The 14,644-nt window shown below is 32.7% G+C and overlaps 5 protein-coding genes across 8 annotated transcripts; 3 read left to right on the forward strand and 2 right to left on the reverse strand.

Moving 5' to 3' along the window:
• Nucleotides 1-41: 41 nt before the first annotated feature.
• LOC117206917 (28S ribosomal protein S23, mitochondrial) lies at nt 42-1,157 on the reverse strand. Its single transcript, XM_033446622.1, has 4 exons — nt 1,019-1,157; nt 521-682; nt 318-417; nt 42-224 (listed from the first exon to the last, which is right to left on the reverse strand). The coding sequence occupies exons 1-4, from the start codon at nt 1,060-1,062 to the stop codon at nt 111-113; spliced, it is 420 nt and encodes a 139-aa protein (XP_033302513.1). The 5' UTR covers nt 1,063-1,157; the 3' UTR covers nt 42-110.
• Nucleotides 1,158-1,192: 35 nt separating this feature from the next.
• On the forward strand, nt 1,193-2,518 carry LOC117206911 (deoxyhypusine hydroxylase). Of its 2 annotated transcripts, XM_033446614.1 has the most exons (4): nt 1,193-1,643; nt 1,721-2,041; nt 2,116-2,237; nt 2,306-2,518. In XM_033446614.1, exons 1-4 carry the CDS (start codon nt 1,364-1,366, stop codon nt 2,321-2,323), a joined length of 741 nt encoding a protein of 246 aa, XP_033302505.1. In that variant the 5' UTR covers nt 1,193-1,363; the 3' UTR covers nt 2,324-2,518. The 2 variants fall into 2 exon arrangements, with proteins under 2 accessions (XP_033302505.1, XP_033302504.1); XM_033446613.1 differs by having other exon boundaries at nt 2,116-2,518.
• A 44-nt stretch (nt 2,519-2,562) lies between these two features.
• Nucleotides 2,563-3,380, forward strand: LOC117206918. The gene is made up of 2 exons (XM_033446623.1): nt 2,563-3,040; nt 3,132-3,380. The coding sequence occupies exons 1-2, from the start codon at nt 2,877-2,879 to the stop codon at nt 3,373-3,375; spliced, it is 408 nt and encodes a 135-aa protein (XP_033302514.1). The 5' UTR covers nt 2,563-2,876; the 3' UTR covers nt 3,376-3,380.
• A 953-nt stretch (nt 3,381-4,333) lies between these two features.
• On the reverse strand, nt 4,334-13,992 carry LOC117206910 (facilitated trehalose transporter Tret1-like). Of its 2 annotated transcripts, none has more exons than XM_033446612.1 (4): nt 13,889-13,992; nt 7,689-7,824; nt 6,233-6,663; nt 4,334-5,865 (listed from the first exon to the last, which is right to left on the reverse strand). In XM_033446612.1, exons 2-4 carry the CDS (start codon nt 7,792-7,794, stop codon nt 4,963-4,965), a joined length of 1,440 nt encoding a protein of 479 aa, XP_033302503.1. In that variant the 5' UTR covers nt 7,795-7,824; nt 13,889-13,992; the 3' UTR covers nt 4,334-4,962. The 2 variants fall into 2 exon arrangements, with proteins under 2 accessions (XP_033302503.1, XP_033302502.1); XM_033446611.1 differs by lacking the exon at nt 13,889-13,992 and adding an exon at nt 8,988-9,089.
• LOC117206914 (cytoglobin-2-like) lies at nt 9,799-12,943 on the forward strand. 2 transcript variants are annotated; one of them, XM_033446616.1, is made up of 4 exons: nt 9,799-10,164; nt 10,395-10,589; nt 11,615-11,840; nt 12,423-12,943. In XM_033446616.1, exons 2-4 carry the CDS (start codon nt 10,432-10,434, stop codon nt 12,552-12,554), a joined length of 516 nt encoding a protein of 171 aa, XP_033302507.1. In that variant the 5' UTR covers nt 9,799-10,164; nt 10,395-10,431; the 3' UTR covers nt 12,555-12,943. The 2 variants fall into 2 exon arrangements, with proteins under 2 accessions (XP_033302507.1, XP_033302509.1); XM_033446618.1 differs by having other exon boundaries at nt 9,843-10,130.
• Nucleotides 13,993-14,644: the final 652 nt, after the last annotated feature.

Consider the following 14,644-nt stretch of genomic DNA (forward strand, 5'->3'; position numbering starts at 1 on the left):
ACAAAAACGGGATAGTATGCACAGTGAAGATTAAATACATGTTGCATCTAATTTAATATTATATTTTTCTCTATTCAGTATATTATTATAAATACAATATATACAAATTCTTATGTTTGTTGTTCTTTATCATGTTCAATATTTTTGTGTGGTGTGTGTGGCTCAAAAATTATTTTATAACTCTTCAATGCTTTCTCATACGCCTCTTCTTTTTTAACACCACCCTATAACAAGTAGAATAAATTTGTAATCTGATTGTCATATAATTAAATATGTTATATAGCATTATGTTTAATAGAATTTCTATTTTATGTTACCTGTAATAAACAATCATAAATAGTGAAAAAGATTTGAGTTTCGGTAATCTTATCTTTTTTCATATCTATAATAGGTAGTGATACATCTTTGTGAAATTTTCTACAAAATTACACATTTGAAATGTAAATGTATGTTAGAAGTACATGATGATGATAAATATATATTTTACAACTATTTACATATAATTTGAAATTTTACTTACGCTCTTATAAGATCTTCCTTATAAAATATTTTTTGCATATTCATTGTTGATGTTTTTCTACTAAAAGTTGGTTCATATTTTGGAGGATAGGCTTTGTATATCTCATACCATAGTGGTAAATTATCAGGACGTAATACATCTGCATGTAACAGTGACTTTACTCTAAAAATGATTTAGGAAAATAAAATTATCTTGAAATTCTAAAAAATTATTTTTTAGTATAGCTATAGTAATTGATTAAAATAAGTGCTTTCCTTAGGAAAATTGTTTATCTTGAGAACTTCAAGATAACTGAATTTTAACCTTTTATCGCATTTATCATTTTTAATAGAATGAAAATACTTTTATTTATTACCATTAATTTTGTACATAAATAGTAGCGTGTATAATATATGACGTCAAAAATAATCTATATGATAATAAACAATTTATCTAATGGCACAATTCATATAGAATATATTCCTTAAAATTTCATAAACATTTGTAAAATAATTTTACCTTGTAAATATTGTTCCGATTCTTTCTGTTCTACTCTGTGCCATATTTTAAATATAGCGTTATAATTCGTGAATTATAATTTTATGTGTATATTGTAGTATTTAATTGATGTACACTGTGTATACATATATCCTCTTATTTTTTCTGCGAAATTTTAACCATGTGACATTATTCAATTTGATACTTAACCTCAAATGTTTCTATATAACAGCAGTTTAGTACATATAATACTTTTTAGTTTAGAACTTATAAAAAGTGGCATCTATTGTAATTATAATGCAATAAATTTTATAAAACATTAGCAAATTTTATATTTTCAATTAATTTCATTAAGAACCTGAAAATATGTTGCAAGTAAATGAGAATCAAATATCTGCAATTGGTCGTGTCTTAAATGACCAAAATCGACCATTAAAAGAAAGATTTCGTGCTTTATTTACGTTAAAAAATATCGGTGGAGCTAAAGCTATTCAAGAAATTCATAATTGCTTTAATGATGAATCAGCTTTATTAAAGCACGAACTTGCATATTGTCTTGGTCAAATGCAAGATTCCCATGCTATACCAATTCTTATAGGAATATTAAAAGACGTTACACAAGAACCAATGGTCCGTCATGAAGCAGGTACTATATATTTATTTTTTATTCTATGTCAAATTCTGTATATTACATATAATAAGTAACATATTTCTTTATAATAGGTGAAGCTTTAGGTGCAATTGGAGATCCTACTGTAATACCAATATTAGAAGAATACAGTAAAGATTGTGTATCAGAGGTTGCAGAAACATGTGAATTAGCATTATGCAGATTGCAATGGTTAAAATTAAATAGCCATTCAACAAATTTGCAAAAAAGTCCTTATATGTCCGTGGACCCAGCACCACCAGCAGATATTGCTGATGTTAAGAAGTTAAAAGAGATTCTTTTAAATGAAAATGTTTCTTTGTTTGAAAGATACAGAGCCATGTTCTCTTTGAGAAATATATGTACTCCAGACAGTATTCTTGCTCTTAGCGAAGGTAAATAAAATAATAATGATCCTTTTCTCCTTTTTCAACTATATTTTTATAATTTATTGTTTTTATAATTTTAGGTTTAAAAGCAGGTAGTGCTTTGTTCAAACATGAGATAGCTTTTGTTCTTGGACAACTTCAGAAAGAGATTGCTGTCCCACATCTAGAAGCTTCTTTAAAGGACACAGAAGAAAATGAAATGGTGCGTCACGAATGTGCAGAAGCATTGGGTTCTATTGCTACTCCATATTGTTTTGATATTTTAAATAAGTATTTAAACGACAGTAAGAGAGTTGTACGAGAAAGTTGTGTAATTGCATTAGACATGTGCGAGTATGAGAATAGTACAGAATTTCAATATGCAGATACGTTAGGGAAAGTTGCTGCCTAAAATTGCATTTTTACACATCTATACTTATAAATACAATGTTAATGTAATAAATTGTGACTAAAATAAAATTATTCAATGTAGAAATTGCTAAATGTTGTAATTCATTATAAGCAATTATTGTATTAATTTTTAATGATTGTAGTTTACCTTCATTATCAAATGAAACCAGCGAAGGACATACAAATTTTCGATTGAATCGTGTTCTCGTTTGTTCAAATGAATTTCTTCCAAAAATGAAATTTTAGCATTAAAGTATAATAAGGAAATACGCATAGGACAACCTCTCTTTACATTTTTCTTAACATTAGAGAATCTTTCTATGTAAAGAGAATACAATTTGTTGAAATATACCCAAGATTCGTAGCAGTGTTAAACGCGATATTCAGTTTGTACGAATATTACACGCGTCACAATATGCCCATACCTTCGTGCATTTAAAATTCCAAAGAAATGGGAAATTTCCTTAATTATAAGTTTGCTGGTTTAAAACTGATTAAAGATTGCGATACGCAACTATGTGTTCAAGTCGAATGCGAAGATTTCAAGAAAGTAAAAGAAATTTGGTTGGCCGTGGAAAAGGATACGTCGCATTATGGATTTGCAATTTGTACTATGTAGTTATAAACTGTTTCAGTGTAATCTTTATAAATGCAAATACATACAAATTTATTGAATAGATAAAATATGAAATATACTAACTCACAGGTTTTTTAAAAATCACCCGCAATACGTAAAGTATTTCGAAGATGAATCAATTCCGGAATTCGTCCAAGAAGCTATAATTAAAAAAAAATTTATTACTATATGTGACATCATATGTGCCCTGTTTATAAATTATTACGATAAACCGTCTCGCAGAGATTATTTTCTTGGTTACATCGCAATGGTTCACAAGGACATGGGATTAACGTTTAAAGATCTCGCAGTTTGTTATATTCTGTGCATATAAAATAGGTGAAGAAATATTATATAATGTAAATTACGTTTCATTTATAGAATTTTATGTCAGATCTAATGGAAGCGTTAATTACCGAGTTACCGTACTTAATGACCGAGGAGTATATTGCGACGCAGACAAAATATTCTAACAATGTAATTGAGATAATGGTAGAACTTATGGACAATTATGTTGAAAGGATGTCACAAATACTACGTACGAGAAATGGAATAAGAAAAGTATATGTTTTAGAAAAAACTTCATTTCATTAATCTGTTGAATGATGGAATGTTAAACTTGTATAAAATTAAGAATAAATTTTAAATAGTGTTATGTGTGCAAACCTGATCCAGAGTCACAGATTGTATATGGTTTTCCATTGAAATATTGGATATATGGAAAACGATATTGGGAATATCGGAAAGCGATGTGGGCATCGATGGAAGCAGATATGTTGACAAATTCGACGGACGATACTAATGCAAGCAATTTTCAAAGAAAAGGTTTTCATCATAAGAAACAAATAAAACCGAAAACACCAAAAATAGCCATAAGTTCGGATAGTAACACGTTGTTGGATCAACCAAGACAAAGTAACGCAATATTCCAAGCTATGCAATTTTCCGCTGTACTATTGCTACTACTTAAGATTTAAGAGTACTGTTACACATATTGTTACGTATGTAATATATGAATATTAATCATAATTATGAATATACATATAATCAGTAAAGTAAATAGTTTTTAATTTTAGTTTTAAGAGGATTAAAAATGTTTTTCCAATCTTTTTCTTTTTCTTTTGATTATACTATTGGAAGGAAGAAGAAGCAGTCGCATCAGCCAGTCGACAAGAATCTCGTTGTTACTATCGAAACGAAACAAAGAAAGACAAGAAACTGAAAAAAACGTTAAATCCAAATTTTCTCCAATGGAATTTATTCTGGAGGTAGACAAATAATCTTTGCTTGTATTGCTTTTATTATAGAAATGATAGTTTATTATTTTGCATGTATAACACATTAATGTTAAAAATAGACACAGTATTGGTAATATCTTCTTCCTTAAGGTGGAAAGCGACCGTGATGGCAATAATGATCCGATAAATTTAAATGGAGCAACTACGCAGAACCCAAAACAATTTTCTGCGGAATTGCAGGAAAGTAAATATATATTATATATACATACATATATTCTTATATTTTATTTTCATATCTGATTTTCATATTTGATTTTCATATTTTCCCTTTTATTTCTTTATCAACTGATATAATCACGAGATAAAATTCTTACGTTATAGATACAAATGCAAAGATCGTGAACCAGACGGCAAGAGAACGTAAACGAATGCGTCACTATCTTACTCATTTCAGTGTTTGAAATTTAGCATTGGCATATAATAAAATGTTTTTTATTCTTTTTTCTTAATATTCTACTCATTTATTTCGTATTAACATTCCCAGAGGTTTGAAGAATTTGCATACATGAACGTATATGAGACGCTCACACTTTCCCGTGGTAATTGAACAGTTTGAAATAGGGTTCCAATGATGCAATGAAAATCACAGAAGAAGTTTAAATAAATAGAATGCATAGATTTTTTTATTTCGTTTCCTCTTCTCCGCCTTCCGTCTTATTCGAATGTTTAGCTGTGCTTTTATTTAAAATTTCCTGAATCTGACCGAAAGTCTTTCGTGATGTTTCCGGCATGACGACGGAAGCAGTGATAGCAATTATAAGTTCGATACTAGCAAAGACGAGAAATATTACGTGATTTCCAACATGATCTGATATGAGTTGGTAACCTTTGCCTACGATTATGCCGAGTACTGATCCGTAAATATTAGTGATCATGGTTGCCCAATTTTTCATGTCTATTGAGAAAATCTCCGAGGTGACGATCGCTGGAATCGAGCTTAGACCAAATGCGACGCTAACAATGTAAAATATGAGCGCGATTAATGGTATCAAAGAGAGGCTACGAACGTCCATATGTAATTTCTCAAGCAAGAAATACACTCCAATGACGATAAGACATAGCGAACTACCGTACGACGATATTAGGAAAACGGGTTTCCTACCGAGTTTGTCGACTATACACGAAGATATTAAGGATGTAATCATAGATATCGCACTTATTATCAGAAGAATTAAATTATCATCGAAATTTGTATGGAAACTTCGAACCAAAGTGCTGGCATAGGATAAAACGCCCATATATCCGGAAAATTGTTGACCAGCAAGTAATAATAACACGAGCAAAAGCGCTTTTCTGTGTGCTTTCACCGTGAATAATTCCTTGTAGCCACCCTGTCTTTCCACTTCTACCGATTTCTTCATCTCCTCTATCTCCTCATTATTGTCATTCTTACGCCTTAGCCATGTCATGGCTAGCGCGGCACATTTTTCCTTATTTTTCATTAAGTAATAATAAGGCGATTCCGGTAACCATATAGCAGTTAATAGAAATACAGCTGTTGGTATAATACTCATCAATGCGAACGTCTGAAACAAGTGTAAAATACGATATATATATATATATATATATATATATATATATATATATATATATATATATATTGTCTGGTTTGTGATTACTCTTAAGTTGAAATACGTAATATCTATCGATTTTTATCGTTTAGAATTTGATCACTAATTCTTTTCAACATTTTTATCAATGTTCATGAATACAAATTTACAAACATTATATTTCTCTCTTTCGTTATTTTCTGTACTCGTAGATTTTATCTACTTAAGACATATAGATAGACATATAGATAAAGTCATATTTTCGCGTGATTATTATTTTAACAATTTGTTTTGATTCCATAATGATTTCATAACCTTTTAGTGGAAAATCTGAAATAATTACCTCTTTATCCACTCGCGGACCAACTCCGTATACGAAAATATATCCCAAATGAAGCATCACAGGCATCATCGAGCTGCACACTCCTCTAATTTTTGTCTCTACCAGTTCTCCGATATACAGTGGGACTGCGGCGTATAAGATACCGATCGATATACCAGCGCAGAATCTTGCCATGAAAAGATACACCCAGGATTTTTCAAAATACGTGAGTATCCAACAGGCGATAAATGGGACGCTCGTTGCATAGATGAGCCATTTCCTGCCGATGCGATTTAGCAGTAATGCAGATAGAATAGGTCCGAAGACGGCACCAATATTCACCGCAGCAACTACCCAGCCTGCATTGTCGACATTTTTTAAGTCTTCGTATTGTTCTATAGCAATTGCTGACCAAGTGAAACATATTCCAGAAGCCAGTAGTGTTAGGTTAACTTAAAGAAAAGAAAAACAAAAGATATATATTATATTTCTCGATTACAGTCAGATTACACTAATTGAGAGGCTCAGTGGAAAAATGGTATAAGTGCATTGCTTTTTTTTCCAAAAGGAAGATAACAAGCAGAAAATAATACATAACAACCGTATTTATTCAAAGGATTTTATGCCTCTTTTTTTATTATGAGCTTCCAAGCCCTTATGACAACTAGCGTGTTTTAATACACAGTTTTGCCAAATTGAACATTTTATCACTCGTACCATTTTTCCTGCAAACCTCTCGATTATGCAAAAAATTATGTCCATTTGCATTTCTAGGTGATCTTCAAAGTATACTATAATTTTACACTAATTTTCATCAAGACCTTCATGGACTGTACGGATATATTTAAATGAATTAGAAATAAAGGAGGTCGAAGTTTTGAAGAATTTAACGAGATCGTTATTCTATCAATAGTTAATTCTTAACTATTATCTCATTCATTTGTGCTATTGAGAAATTTTGCGACATATTGTAGTGTATAATGATAATGATAATGACTATTATTAAGAAGCAAAGTTCGACAGGTTTTTCATGACATGATGTGATAAATAGTGTTTCTTTTGGCGTGATTAGAATCATCAGACACTACTTTTTCATAGAAATTGCTTCATATGCAAAATATATTCATAATTTGCACATATACAACAGAAAATTGGCACAACTTTAAGATCCAAGATTCGAAAATCTTCCGCAAGCTGCATATTTTCATCGTCTCTGATTGCTGAATAATATGAAATTAATGACAATATTACGATTGTATAGCTAAATGTATACCTATATTCACTATTATTATGTTAATAGACTATCATACAAGTACAAAAATTCTGTCGATATTTTTATTGATCCTTTATTGAATTCTATCGATGAACGATGATAATTGGTAACACTAAAGTGGAGAGAGATTTGCCGAATCATTTATTGCTTAAAATCGACAAAATTTTTCCACTCGTCTTATATGTTGTAATAGACGATATTTACCTACAATGCTTGATATTAATTGTAAATAAATTCTACTCTTGGCGGGTTTGACTTTCTTCTCGGCACCATCGTCTACTTTTTCTAAATCGACTTCTATATCCGTCATGCTCGTCGTTTCTGACTTTGTTTCCTTTTTCTGCAAAACAACACTTTTCATTATTTTATGCAACTTGAAATTCGATTCAATCGCTAGCAATATAAAACAGTACAAATCGACCGAATTGACGATTTTCCCTTGCATGAAAGGCAACATATTTCGAAATGATTATGTGGCACGTCTAGCTTGTATCTTTTTCTTACTATACGTGAATCTCATGCGAAACAATTAAAATGATGTCGCAATTTTGCCACCTGACAGGTGCACATCAATCCGTATTTGTCACGAGGAAGATGTTTATCAATCACAGCACGTTCCATCATAATAGGAGAAACAACGTAGCCAAGATTTATCATGTCGTTTTGAGAATCCTTAATTTCTTGTTTGTACTAGACATGCGTCAAAGGTTTAAACGAAACGATGATTTTTTAGCCTCTTGATTTTCCGACATTTGTCGAAATGTATAACTCTCTGCATCCTATATGGAAATCCTATGAGAGCTTTAAACGATTAGGTTTGTCTAATATAGTTCGTAGAGTGACGTCAGTGGGAAAAATTATGATCAGGATTATACAGGATCATCCACCTAAATTGGAAACCGCACACGTGAGAACAGATGAGAACGGCAACGGTGTAACATGTACATGTGATGATAGGCAGGAACACAAAGTGGTTTAGTTGTCGCCACATAACTTTAAATTTGACGTCAGAAGTGGTGTAGAAGACGATCGCCTTTCTCTATACTCTGTATCATAAAGAGAAGCGAGCATTCATCTCCCTGCGTGCTGGCGAAGCTTTCGTGTAAGCAAACGTCCCCACACCGTAACTTTTGATCTTCCTACTTCTTTCAGTATTTTTCATTGTTAACATATTAAATATTTTCTCCTATACGTTGCAACTTAAAGGTAACACTGACATTCGACAAGTTAGCCGCTGTTATCTGACTTTGGACCGTTCTGCTACGAATAGAAGCAAGGAAAGTAAGTAAGTCCTTTCAACAAAGGAAAGCGTACGACAAAACACCCCAGAGAATTCATATTTAGAGAAACTAGTTTTAAAACGGTTAAAGATTTTAGTTTAGAAATTAATTTGAATACAACTATGTTTATAACTCTATATTTCTAGCGACAGCTCATAGATGGCAGATGTATCGACACATGATTTGGTGGTGAGAGTACATGTTACATTGTTGCCATTCTTACCTGTTCTTGCGGGCGCAGGTTCCAAGTTAAATGAATCATGCCGCAGGAACCTGGGTCACTAACTTTCCGGCTCATCTTCATGTTTTTCTTTTTGTTTTATATTTTGTTATATTATGTTATGTTGTGCTATGTTATATATATAATTGGCTCGTTCTTAGACTGGCAATAAATCGCGTCTGTATCACAGAATAATATTCCTAATGAATTTTAAAGTACGTTATCTTGGTGTAGGTATTTCAAGTCGTTTGGAACGTTTCTGTGATAATTTCTTATGCTCGTAACTGTCATGTTTATCATTTTTCTGATCTCTTGTAACAAGCTTTCTGGTTTAAGTGTGTATGTGTATTCTGTTCCTCGACTTTTAATTTCTTAATTCTTTTTATTTATTTCTTCTGCCGTACCCTTAAGATATTCGTAATAAGTAGTGAATTTTCGTGCTAATTCACGTTTTTATTCGCAACCGAAAAAGCAGAACCTATATAGAGTTATAAAGAGTATTTTACTTAGGTCAGATAACTTTTCCTAGATAATAAAAAAGAAAAACGAATATCGATGAAAGGGATGCATTAAAAGCAGGGTAGAGATATCAAAGGCAAAAAGGATATAAAAAGCAAAAAGGAAGCGTGTACAAAGAACATTTATCTAGCGGAACAACTGGCGCATGTATCGTCGATGCATTGCGGCAACGTGTAGCGCAAGGTTAATCGATTAAAAGTAACGAGTTTACCATATCGAGATAACTCGATATGAATTAATTAACCGGATGCCGGTGGCACGATCGTAAATCAATTTAGGGGCTAACGAAGTAGGAACATTCGTCGCGGTTGTCGTCACCGAGCCACTTGCAGCAAGGATCGAACGATCGAACGTTATTGGTGTTCGGTGAACGAGCGAGGAGTTCAGTGACCATAAGCGTTAACTAGTCGAATCGGTTAACCGACTTAACCAGTTGGTTGCAGATCGTGTAAAGAGGTTTAATTCTTTAATCATTTAACCGCGTGGTATTAGTAGTACATAGCGACGATCAAGCGGAGGGGGTGGATTTAAAATAGCATTAGATACATAGGCAGTGCCGTCAGTCGGACTCGAAGAACGAGTAGTCGTCGTCCAACCGTGTCAGCGATTGAGCGAATTGAAACGACAGTACGTGGCACGTGACATATCATACAGAATTACGGTAATTGTGCACCGCTTGCACGCTGATAACCGGCGATTATGACGTGATCTAGACATCGAATCGATTTATTCAACGTGCATTCAGACCCTCTGTCACGTTCTTATTTTCATTTTTCATTCATCGCTCCTTAAACGAAATGTCATATCGTGGAACCGCGTACCATCTCACCACTTATACCAGTGGTTCCTTTCGATTCGGGAAACGAAAATCATTATCCTCTTTCTGCGAAGGGTTTCGTTCTTTTTCGACGATATCCGGCCACCGAACATGGGAACGTTCCTTCGTTTTTTTGGAATCTCGTCATCGGACGATAACAGAATCGATGAAGCTACAGGGTTGACGGAGAAACAGAAGAAATTAGTGCAGAACACGTGGGCCGTTATCAGAAAGGACGAGGTGGCTTCCGGGATTGCCGTGATGACCACGTAAGTGATATATATCTTTCAGTCAACTGTTGCGAAAAAGCGAAGAAGATACATTTCGGAAAATTACTGAATCGATAAAAAGATAGCTGAATAAATAGCGTGTTGACTATAGTTTATGGTTATCTGTAAGCCTGTTGCGTTCATATTTTTCTTCTTTTTGCTTTTTTTTTTTTTTAATTATCGATAATCTTCGTCAAGAGATAAACTATCAAAAATCTTCGCATTACGTCATTTCTTCCTTTTTCTCGTCTTAATTTCGATATAAAATATTTGTATAACTCTATTCTTTGTTCGAGTTAAGCGATTTTAACTTTCAGCTTGTTTGATCTGGCTTATCTTAAGGAATCCCAATGCTACGCATTTATTTTAGTTTTATTTCATCTCTTTAATTCCTGTTTTTCTTATAAAACTTTTTGCAATTTGTAACACTTGTTTTAATAAATGCAAACAAAAACCGGCGTTAATAACACGCTATTAGGATAATATGTTAATCCTCTGACATAAATAGCGATAAATTGTTTCTTCAAGCAGCAGATAAGTTCGACAGACATTTCTTTAAAATTACGAATGCAATAGGCGAGAAACGTAATAATTCACATCTGCCGCGTCTTATATAATATTCAATATGTTAGCAATCAATTTCATATCAAGAATGTCGTTGCACTTGTTTTTACCAATCTCCGGAACATAAAAAAGATATTAATAACTTTAGTTATACAGATTAATGTTAAATTAACGCAACAATTAAATTAATATCATTCGGTTGCTTACAAACTATCGATTTATCGCTTATTTTCGGGTTTATATTTTCGATTCTATTAGATTATTCTCCTTCTCAATTATTCCATATCGTAATGCTTCTTTTTAGCCATCAAGCGACATAAAGGTCGGGAAACCGATAAAAATGGATATGATAAATCTATCATATGTTTCGTATGTGATTTGCATATAGTGCTTATAAAATTTAACGTCGATTTGAACATCTTGACGATGACGAAACTCGACTTTTCGCTAATTCTTTTCAGATTCTTTAAAACATATCCAGAATATCAACGATACTTTAGCGCTTTCGCGGACGTTCCGTTCGACGAATTGCCGGCTAATAAACGGTTTCAAGCTCATTGTGTCAGCGTAATTACGGCCTTAAATAGTGTTATCGATTCCTTGCACGACCCAGGATTAATGGAGGCGAGCCTAATCAGCTTGGGCGAGAGGCATAAAAAACGTGGCCAAACGAAAGAAGAATTTGAGGTACGAGTACGAAAATAACAGTAAAAAATCCAACGCAGTTCTGCTCGTGTCGTTTAGGGGCGAAAAGAACTACTTATTGATTTTTATTACGATCGAAAACTTTCATTAAGATAGACGGAACATCCTTTCTTAACACGTTCACTGCCACGGTAATCGTCGGTGAATCACGTTAATAAATTTTTTACAATGATTAAAGTAAGATAAATTTCACGGAAATTAAAAAATTTTCAATAACGTGCACTACTTAGATAAGATTGTAAGGGAACAGACGCGTAGATACAATATCGTATTTTACGAAAACTGAATGTTACAAAGTAGTATATTTTAAACTATTGCGGTTCACACAGCCAGATACTGTATAAAATTCGCCTGGCGGTCAACGTGCTAATGATGAACGTTTCTCCCGATAGAAAACTCCGCTATACAATTCTTAGAACTGTAATTGTACGTGGCAAACGATAAACTGTTATTTATCGCTTATTAAAATTTTATTAGTAGAATAAATCTGATTTATAAAAATTTGTTGAAAAAAATCAACGAACGATAAAGACGATTTATCGTATGTTCGATTTCGATTTTTAGAATTTGAAAGGAGTAGTATTGAAAGTGCTTTCTCAAGCGCTAGGGAAACAATACACACCGGAAGTGGCCGAGGCATGGAGCAAAACCTTGGACTGGGTATTTTCGAAGATATATCAGATTTACGCTTCTTGAAGGACGAAACGATTGAACGTGCTCGAAAAACATGAATCTCGTATATAATTGACCCTAAATAACGAATCTCCGTAATAGTTGTTAAGAATTAAATGTTGTAAATAAAATGCACTGTTTTACATGTTTGCACAGTTACAATCACTAGAGATACGTTGGATGAAAATGGAAAAAAATGTTTCACAAATTATCCGCGAATATCGAACAGGAATATATACGTTTATATCTTCAACACTTAATAGATTTTTGCGCACACTAATGTTAACGTATCGTATAATGCATGTATATATGGACATGGTTTTATATTATTTTATTATTTTCGACCTCATGTAATGCATGTTGAACTATTGAATGTTTGAATTAAACTTGCACGTCAATTTATTAGACCAAAATGTATAAATCTTTTATTTTACTTTTTCTTCTTTCACATTTCTTTTGTCTTCGTTTTATTTTATCCGTTCACCCGATAGATATAATGCAATTGTACTTTTGTAAATTTAGGTATTATTTATGTTTTAAATTATAAAATTCTATTTGACACTAGGAGAATCATAATTTTTAGACTTTTGATTTCTCGAAGATTATAATTTTTTAAACACGCAACGATTCCAGAGGAAATATACAAGACATTTCTTTTTTTCTGTATCTCACGTTATGTACGATGACTGTACCTTCCGTGTTATCAAGTAATTTTCGGGGATTTGCAAGTATGTTTAGTACAATCTGTTATACCATTGAAGATCATGGAATTATCATCTTTCTCATTATCACGTCCAGAACATAGCCGTACTTCAATTTACGTCTCTTCTTCGGAGACAAGATTTATCGTTCGGTACCATCGGAGTAAGTCGTGTTTCTTCAATAAATATTTCAGAAAGAGCAATTCGATTAACGGGTGATTGAGCGTGGCCGATCATAGCGGAAGACAATTAAACTAAGTACGAATTGTGTCATAATACTTGTACGATGCCGATCTAACCAGGCGGGACGCGTATTTTTCGCGTGAAATCAAAAGCACTGAATTCCAGGATAAGTAGAGGGGTCAAGTGTCATCTAGAGTTCTATAGAAGACTATTCACATTTACATTACAAGCGAAGCGCACCGTTTGTAGAAGAGGAAGAAGAAGGTGGAACGCTGCACAAGTTTCACATCTGTCCGGCAGTGCAATTCAATATTAAACATTACAGAACGTAATGAAACGAAAATACTACTGGAAGTATACGAAACGCTATTGGAAGTATACGAAACGCTATTGGAAGTATACGAAACGTTATTGGAAGTATACGAAGAGACGCACGATCACTCCAAAATGTTAATGTAAGGAATAATTACTCACCTGCTACAAAATATCGTAAATAAAACAATATATAACTTGTTAAGGGTTGCAGAGACTGGTCACAATTAAAACATTGGTGTAATTCTGGGTCACGTTAAACTTCTGATACTAGCTGCTACGGTCTATCCACTTTATAAACTTTCTCGATTACTCAAAATCAGATAAGAATATTTTTTCACACAAGAAGCAGCGACGATCTTCGCACAGTTGTATATACGCGATATCAATTGGTTTCCCTTTTCCAGCGTTTACATCATTGTCTATAATATATATGATAGATATAATCGACAATAAAATTATCAATTACTTTTTGCCTAGATAATATTGTTTATTATAGTAGTATGCGCTGTTTCACTGTATCGTTATACTCAGTAGTATTATCAGTAATATTTTATATACTACGTTAATTTTTATATTAATAATCTATCATTATCTATTAGATATAATTCTTGGATAGATGACATCGTCTTCGATGTTAGACGTTTTTATCTCGAATGAAATCGCCTTAAGAACTATCATTCCCTAGGGTAATTCATCGACATGGGTAGTAATTTAATGAGACTTTTTATAAAGCGAGAATATTCCTTTTTGTTATTCTCCATAGGTAGGATTAATTATCAAGCAGAAAAGCTGTAAATATCGATAAAAGTTTGAAGAAATTGAAATATTTCACTGCTTTTCAATGGCGATTGTCGCGTCATAAATCATAAGCCTACATAATTTTACAAAATTAATTAATTTTGAAATTATATTCTT

This window comes from Bombus bifarius, unplaced genomic scaffold (genome assembly GCF_011952205.1).
Source record: "Bombus bifarius isolate JDL3187 unplaced genomic scaffold, Bbif_JDL3187 scf7180000008013, whole genome shotgun sequence".
Lineage (NCBI taxonomy): Eukaryota > Metazoa > Arthropoda > Insecta > Hymenoptera > Apidae > Bombus > Bombus bifarius.